Below are 8913 nucleotides of genomic sequence, written 5' to 3'. Positions count from 1 at the left end.
CCCAACAGAGAGGTTAGTATTTTCTCAGTGAGATTCATAGTGTTTATCATGCTTCAGTGAAGTCTGATCTCCCCAGTGGGGCCTGTCCCCACCAAAGGAGATCTGTTCCCCCTCAGTGGTTTCCATTCCCCCAGTGTAATGAGAAGCCCCTCAGCAGGGCCAATTTCTCTTTAGTAAGTCTATATCTTCTATATCTCCTAGAAAGAAGTCCATGTCCCCTCACTAGGGTCAGTGACTTTCAATGCCATCCATGTCCTATTAGCAGTGTCCACAGCCCTTCAGCGAGATCTGAGACCCCTCAGCAAGGTTTGTGCTCCCTTGTCCAAGTGCCTTCAGTGAAGTGTGTGCCCCTTCAGTGCAGTTGTCTACTCAATGAAGTATCTGTCTCCTCAGTGTGTTCCATGTCCATTCCCCATGAGGTGTGTACCCCTTCAGGGAGCTGAGACCCTCCCTTCAGGCTTGGGTAGGTCCTGGATCATAGGTCTGACCATGGAAATTTTTTTTCTTTCAGTTTAGGGTGTGCTGGGCTTGTGGTTAGCTCGGCAAAGAACAAGGGAGCAGATGGGAAGGGAGATTGGGCCTGATGAGGTCACAAACCCTGTGTAGATTTTAGGAGGTGGGAGCTGTCCGCTTTGGGTCTCAGAATCACTCTTGGAGTTAAATATTTAAAGTTCCTTCTTGCCTTGATAGCCATTCTGTGAACTGATGGGTGGGGATGGGCCTTTCTTGATTGTGAGTGTAAGTGGGAGATGGAGGGTGCTGCTTGGCCTCTCCTTTCTGGAATGGAAGGGGTAGAGGGAAGGCAGAAATAATTGAGTCCAGGTGTGGCAGGTGGAAGTGGACTCTTGGTGAAGTAAAGAAGGATATGAGTGATTCCTCCTATTTGCATAGACTTTGGTACAGTATTTCACAAGCCTTAGCTTCAGCCTGATGAGGGGGTAAAAAGACTTGGAGTCAGGAGACTTAGCTTTGGCCCTAACTTGGTCGTTGTTTGCTCTGCGACCTTGCACAAATTCTCTCCTTTCTCTGAGTCCACCATTTGTGCAATGAGGAAGTGAGTTCACTAGCAAAGACCTGAACACACTTCCTATTCTTCAGTGAATCTTGTACTTTTGAGTTGGATGAAAACTTGTGGAGGCAGGGTGAGTGAAGACATCCTCAGGGGTGGGAGAAAATCTGAGCTGGCACCAAGGTTAGCACAGAAGGGGTCCTGTCCCTAGGCCATGCCCTCAGTGTGGTGGGAGGCTGGAGTTGTTGTTTTTTTTTTTTTTTTTTTCTGAGGACAGAGGGGAGGGGTTTACTCAGAGTGGACGGATGGTTCTTTGAGGGTAAGCGTTCCCAGAGGGAACCCAGAAAGAACCCTACTCCACCTGGCTTTCCAGTTCAGTGGGGTGATAGTTAGGCTTGTGCAATCAGACCAAGGAGCGGCTCCAAGATGGACCTGACCCAGTTCCTCTCATTAGGCAAGCTCTTTCCCTGTCCAGCCCCGCCTTAACCCAACCTCTCATCTGTCGTCCCAAGACCGCACCCGGCGCTGGTCACTCCACGGGCCCTCCTCCTCTCCTGTCAGGTCTGGCCCCGCCCCTCCCCTGTCACTCCATGATTTCACCCCATCTCCAGTCACTCCTGGCCCCGCCCCTTATGCATTTACCCTAAGGCCCCCACCGCTTCTGCGAATCGACTCCGTTCGTATCCCCCAAGCGGTGCGCGACTTTTCCCCATCCGCGTCTTTGCTAACCCTGGTCTTGCTCCCAGAGGGCATAGCTCCGCCCCTCCGGGCCGCCCACCCACGGTTTGTCTAAGCCCCGCCTCCACCCGTTAGGCCCCACCCTCCCCTAAGGCCCCGCCTACCGGGCGGCCTGTTTGTCGCCCTCAAGTACCACGAGCGACAGCAAAGGCTACTACGGTGCTCAGACCTTGAAGCGATGGGGCTTCCTGAGGAGCGGGGCCGGAACGGCAGCGGGAGCGGAGGCCGGGAGGAGGTTGGGGCCCGGAGCCGTGTGCGCAGTTGGTCGCCGCCGCCCGAGGTTAGCCGATCGGCGCACGTCCCCTCGCTGCAGTGCTACCGCCAGATGCACCGGCGCTCGGTGGAGGAGCCGCGAGGTGAGGCTGGGCCCCGGCGCGCCTGGGGGCGTCAGTGAGGAGTGTAATGGGGGCTCCCGGGGGAGTGAGGAATTGGGGGCGTTCCGTGGGGAAGGGTATTCCGTGAGGGGTAGGAGTTTTCTGGGGGATTGGGGATTTCCTTGGGAAGTTGAGGGCTCTGCGAGGAAATGGAAGTTCTGTGAGGGAAGAATTGCGGGTCTTTGAGGAGATGGACAGGGGGTTCGGGAGGACATGGGGGTTCTATGAGGGGAAGGAGGGTTCTGTGAGATGAGGGTTCTTTAGAAGTTGGGACGTTCCCTGGCCACTTGGCGGTTTCGTGAGGAGATGTGGTTTCCGGGAAGAGAGGGAGGTTCTGTGAGGAAAGTGAAAGTTTCATGAGAAGAGAAGGACTCCTAGGGTGAAAAGAGGGGTTCCCAGGGGCGAGGGGCACCTTGAGGAGAGAAAGGCCTGGGGGAGAACTTTCCTTGCGCCCTTTCACACCAATTCAACCATTGCTTCCTGACATCTTTAACCAGTGAGGGGCAGGAATCCATCTGGGTCCCATCATGGGGTCCCCACAATTAATAATAGAGTCCCAGATCTATTTTTAATGTTTCAGAAATCCCAATGGAAATGACTCAATGTAAGACTGAACGAGCCACATTTTTGTCGTTTTGTTTTTTTTCCTCTCTAAACTTTGGGCTGGGATGATAATAACTGAGAAATTCTGATACAGAGGTCCATGTCTTTAAGAGAGTGTGAGGGAAATTCCCTGCCCTTGCCCCTCAATGTGGGAAAGGGGGCAAAATTGTTCCTGGATTAGAAGGCAACGTGATGTTTGGCAGTAGGACAAGCGTGGGCCAGAAATCCAACCCCCCCAAAAATCTAGATTTATATCCTGGTTCTACCACTCATTTACTGGGTGATCTTAGGCAGATTTTTAAAACGATCTGAGATTCCTTTTCTTTATAATATAGGGATAATAATACTTATCTTGTAGTTTTGTATGATAACAAAAGTGGGTAATAAGTGTGTATTATAGTGACTGCTGCACAGTAGACATTCAATAAATGGTGGTTAGTTTGATAACAATAAAAACAACGTGGATGAAGTCATTACTGAGTAATGCAAGATAGGAGTGAATCAAGTGTAGAGTGTCCAAATAGAAGCAGTGTCCAAGTTTGAGTCCTCAGACCTTTTATACTTCTCTCTCTACAAGTATGTATATATTTTCTCCCATCATGAGTTCATCTGTTTCCCAGGGGTGAGCTGTAACGGCCACAATAATAACTCCTATACATTTAGCTCTGTACCCAGGATCTCACTTATGTTCTGGTCCCAAATTTCATAGGTCTGTAGACCATTTTATTCACACACTGTGATATCATACGATATTTAACACGACTGTGACCGGGATTTACCAATTTTTTTCTCCCAAAACTGTTCTAGCTAATTTTCTAATCCCTGTCAATGACACTATCCCAAACCGTAAATCTCTTTCATCATCTTCTTCTCTAATAAGATCTAGCTATATATTTAACTTATTTAATTTATTTATTTGTATTTATTTATTTATTTATCGGTTGCTTACTGCTTACTAAGCACAAATCCTGTTTGACTTGATGTAGAGACTATTATCATCTACATTTTACAGAGAAGGAAACTGCAACTTAAAGAGGTTAACTAACTTGCACAAGGTAACAAAGCTATTTAGTGGTGAACTGGGATTTGACCCAAAGTAGTCTTGACTGAAGAACCTGTACTCCTAATAGCTGTGTTATTCTTCTTCCCTGACACCACAGTCTGTCTTTCACCAAATTCTGTCAAATACTATTTCAAAATGTCTCTCCAATTACCTTGATTTCCATTCCCACAGACCCTTTTAGCTCAAGGAAGCAGCCTCCTAATTGGTTCTCTCTCCCCTAGTCTCACCCACCTTCAATCTCTGATATAGTTATCTAAATACTAGTAGATGGATATTCTGGAAACACTGATTTCTTATATTACTTCAAAAACTTTCAATAGTTTCCTATTTCCTACAGTTTCAAATAACAATTCTGCCTTTCTTTCAGGGTCTCTGGATAAGTAGCCCCACTCCACCTTTCTATCGTTGTCTTCCACTACTCTACCACACCCCTCATACTGAACAGGTCATTCCCATTAGTATACTGAATATACAAAAGTTCCTTTCCCACCACTTCCTTATGTTTGCCCTTTTCTTTCTGTTCCTCTCTACCAACTCAGTCCCCACCAATTCCACAGAGCATTCCCTGATCATTCCAGTCCATGCTCATCTTTTCCTCTTCTGAACTTCTTCAGTACTTAGAATGTGTGACAACGAAACATCCAGATTTCCACATCTCCAAAAACAAGCTAAAAACAACTGAAAAACAAAACTAAGTGATCATAAAACTTGGTTTTCTTCACTCCTTGCTGATGGACATAAATGTGGTTCATAAATAATTTTATATAATTTATGTCTGCTATTATCACTTAAAAATATTTTTGACTATACACGTATACTGAATGTAATTGTAACAACATAGACTTTAGAGTCAGGTCTGATTTTGTATTCTGGTTTCTAGATGTATGATCCTTGGTAGAGTTTCCTATGTTTCTTGAGGTTCAGTTTTCTCATCTATAAAATTAGGATAATTAATGATTATTTCATAGGGCCATATAAAGATTAAATGAGATTAACCCAGTCCCTGATACATGAATAGCATTCATTGAAAAATGCCAGTTCCCATTTACTTTCTCTTTAATGGCCATTTAGTAGTCTACTGTATTACTACTATTATCTATTACTAGTATTACTAGTTTTCACCAGGGTTTTTTTTCATTGTTGGGCTTTTGGGAATTTTCCAGTTTCACTAGTATAAATAGTGTTCTATAAACATCTCTTTAGCAATTGCTTTTCTTCCTTTGGGATTATTTTCTTGGAGTGTGTTCCCCAAAGCTGAGTTTGCAGATGAAAGGGTATAAAATTTTTTATGGCTCTTCTCAGGCATTTCCCTGCCATCCACTAAGATTGTGTCGATTTCTTGTCTTATGTGAGTATCTGTTTTCCCAGGGCCACTTAGGCATTAGGTTTAATTTTTTTAAATCTTTGCTAGTTTTTATAGGTATCTAATGGCACCTTGGGATGATTTAATTTGGATTTCTTTAATTGATTGCAAATGGTACACCATGTGCTTTAGCTTTTAATTATATTCTGTCTTGTACGTTCAGAAGTATTTTAAGTGTTAGTCTTATTTCTCCAACTAAATTGTATAAACTATATCATATAACCTTGAGCAAGTCCCTTTATCTCTATGACTTTGGTTTCTTATCACTAAAATGAGGGGGTGATAATCTCTAAAGTTCCTTCCATTGTTATGGTTCTAAGTGTCTTTCTCCCCTCTAGCTCCTGATCCAATACTGAGACCACCTTGAGTGCTCTGCAATCACTTCTTTTACCTGTTGAGCACTTTTTCTCCAGAGTCTCAGGCAAATAGTTTAAGATTGTAAATATGATCATCTCCTTCTCCTGCTTCAAATCCTACAATGTCTTTCCATTGCTCTTAGGAGAAAGACCAAGTGAAGAATGAAGAAAAACTTCTATTCATATTTCAGATTTTAGCAAAAATATCTTCCTCAGGGAAGTTCAAGTCTTAGCTTAGAATTACTAAGTATAACCTTGGGCAAGTTATCTAATCTTTCTGAGCCTTGATTTTCAAATCCATAAATGAGAATGAAAATAAGGCCTACCGCCTAGGATTGTGGTAAGGAATAAATGAAATAATACATATAAAGAGTTTAAAGCAACATCTGGTGCGTAGCAGGTAACACTTGAGCAAGTAGTTGTAGAAGGAGCTGCTCAGTAACTAACTGCTGAGAGTGAATGAACAAATTAAGAGAGACATGGTCATGGAAGATTCTGTGGGTAAAACATTTCTTCCTTTCACTAATTAAGTCATTAAAAATTGCCTACAATGTCCTAGGGATTGTGATAGGCCCTGGGTAGCTGCTATTTGAATAGATGGTGAAAAATGGAGTGGCAATTTTGAGAAGAGAAGAAAGGATTTGAGTAAAATTCAGCTCATGGGAATAGAAAGAAGGTAGGTTAGGAGAGTGGTGGGTGATAAGCTTAGATAGGTAGTGGAGGAAACCCAGGTGGTGGGCCCTAAAGTATAGAGCAGGGAAGTTGTGACTTGGTCCTGTGCGTAAACTGGTAAGAGATCTGAGGATAAATATATCTGATATGCTTTGTGATATTTAGGCTTCCCTTTCTGTTGCAGAATTTTGGGGCGACATTGCCAAGGAATTTTATTGGAAGACCCCATGTCCTGGCCCATTCCTCAAGTATAACTTTGATGTGACTAAAGGGAAAATATTCATTGAGTGGATGAAAGGAGCAACTACCAACATCTGCTACAACGTACTGGATCGAATTGTCCACGAGAAAAAACTTGGCGATAAAATTGCTTTTTACTGGTAAAAACATCTATCTTACAGTCTGTGGTAGATAAAAAGTCACCCCTCACATTTTTATAGTGTTTCATAGTTCATAAAGTACTTTAAAATCCATGAACTTATTTGATACCTATAATAACCTGGTAGAGTAAGCAAAGTATCAATATCTCAGATGAGAAAAAATGCCTCAAAGAAGTTAAATGACTTAAATCACATAGATAGCATGTGACAGAATTGACATTCAAAGCCAAGTGTCCTGACTTCTAGTCAAGTGTTCTTGGCTTGTAGTTGGAGAGGAAAGCGGGGAGAAGGTAAATGGAAGAGAACAGGACTGAGTAGCTTTCTTATTGTGGCTTTGGGAGGAAAATTGGTATTGGATTTTTCACTACCACCACCACTGCTGTCATTATCTTTTATTGAGCTATATGCCAGATGCTGTGCTCAAGTGCTTAACAAATATTATCTCATTTAATGCTCACAACAACCAAGAATGCATTATTTATTTTCCTCATTTTGCATATGTGAAAACTGAAGTTCTTGACTTATCCAAAGTCATACAGCTAGCAAGAAGCAGGGTTGAGTTTCAAACCCAGGTAATATAATTTCAGAGATTAAATTTTTCACCATGACACTATACTATCTCTCTAATTCCTTACATTAGCGTCTCAAAAGCTTTGCAAAATAGATGTTCTTAGTTCCATTTTACAGATGAAGAAATGAAGCACAGAAGGGTTGCACAGTGAATAAGGTCATAAAGTAAGTGGTAGAGCCAGGATTAAAAACCAAGTTTATCTGACTCCTTGCTTGTAAAACTAGGCCATGCTGCCTTCCCAGCAGGAATTATGAAGTGAGCCAATTGGAGCAGATTAGATGTTTCATGGAAGAGTTAAATTGGTACTCAGTCAAAATTTTGCCTAGTTTGTGTGATGTATTGAAGAGCCCTAACCTGAGAGACAGGAAATGTAGGTTCTCATTCTAACTCTGCCATTCACTGCTGTGTAAATATAGGCAACTCTCTTGAGAATCAGTTTCCTCTTCCATAAAATGGGAATAGTAATTCCACGTTTGTCTTTCTCCTTAAATTAGTATGAGAGCCAAATAAGACAACGTGAAAACATTATTTATTTATTTATGTATTTATTTATTTATTTATTTATTTATTTATTTGAAAACACTGTACAAATGTGAGTGGGTCTATTATCACATTGCCATTGCTCAATCTGCTGTCAGTATGCCACTGAAACTCATGGTGTGTATGTCTGTTTAGATTTTCTTTAGCTCCTGCCCTGGACTTTATGTTGAGCTCTAGCTGACACTTGGGCCCACCTCTTAGGTTCCTTAGGGATCAGAAAATCTTTAAAGATCTGTACAGGAGATGTTTGTATCTGAATTTTTTCTCTGGTTTGAAATAATTCAGGTGCATGGTGAAAGACAGAGAAAACACAGGCCAGAGTTGTTCAATCACAGCCAGAGTTGTTCAATCACTGGAGATTACTCCAGAATCCTGAGGCCCTTCGTTCTAGTTCCCCATCATCCATACCTGAACAGGCTCCAGAGAGCCTTTCTTTTCCCATTTGTAAAATAAGGGGAGTAGACTAGATCAGTGATTTCCAAAGAATGCTCCAGGAATCCCTGATTACTAGAGATATTATTAGCAAGGGCATCTTAATTCGTGAAACAAATGAGTGTGAGAGATACTATATATTCAATTGTCTTTCATTTGATTCGCAATGTATATTAACATAGTAAAGGCTCTAAGAAGTCCTACAGCAAACACATCTGACTAATTTTGTTTAACATGGAATTTCCCAAATTTATTTGATCCCCAAACACTTTTTGCAGCATGCTGTTAACATCGTAAGAAGAAATAGTCCATGGAACACCAATTTGAGAAGTACTGGATGAGATAATTTCTACCTTTAATTCCAGTGCAAAATTCTGCAACTCCATAACATAACTCCATCTTCACTCCATTTTTACATTGGTTACTTAACCAACAAGAATTGTTAAGGTTGTTGGGTGCTTCGCCCTCTGTAGGTGTTGTGGATACAGGGGTAGAGGAGTGGGAGACAAGTTCCATATGGGCCATTATTATTCAATTCTTTTATGTTTACAGTGAAGCAAATGCAAACTACAAATAAATCACATTTGTTATAAGAAAGTAAAGCACAAACATGCCAGATATGTGGTTATTCCCTTTGTTACCTCTATATTTTAAAATAATATGCTTATGCTGGTATTTCTTCATCTTTTTAAAGAAAATATTGACTTCCTATTATGATAGATGAGAATTTAATTCTTGTATATTTCTCTAACCTCTTTCTGTCATTTTCCTAATATAGTTATAGCTCTGCTTTTTTTGTTAATTTAAAACCA

The 8913-nt window shown here is 41.8% G+C and overlaps 1 protein-coding gene across 3 annotated transcripts in view; it reads left to right on the top strand.

The window, feature by feature from the left end:
* The first annotated feature begins 1828 nt into the window (after positions 1-1828).
* The window catches only part of ACSS2 (acyl-CoA synthetase short chain family member 2), a 47278-nt gene continuing 40193 nt past the window's right edge, over positions 1829-8913 (top strand). The window contains exons 1-2 of one of the 3 annotated variants that reach the window (XR_013992307.1): positions 1829-2103; positions 6363-6558. Coding sequence is in view for 2 of the 3 variants with exons in the window: in XM_081034293.1 (XP_080890419.1) it covers positions 1926-2103; positions 6363-6558 (374 nt within the window). In the remaining variant the exon portion in view is untranslated. The remainder of the gene's footprint in view (positions 2104-6362; positions 6559-8913) is intronic. The other 2 variants (XM_081034293.1, XM_081034294.1) reach the window with 2 other exon arrangements.

Source organism: Rhinolophus hipposideros (genome assembly GCF_964194185.1).
Source record: "Rhinolophus hipposideros genome assembly, chromosome: 22".
Taxonomy (NCBI): Eukaryota; Metazoa; Chordata; class Mammalia; order Chiroptera; family Rhinolophidae; genus Rhinolophus; species Rhinolophus hipposideros.
The sequence above is the reverse complement of the archived record's forward strand: the minus strand, read 5'-3'. Positions and strand labels throughout refer to the sequence as shown.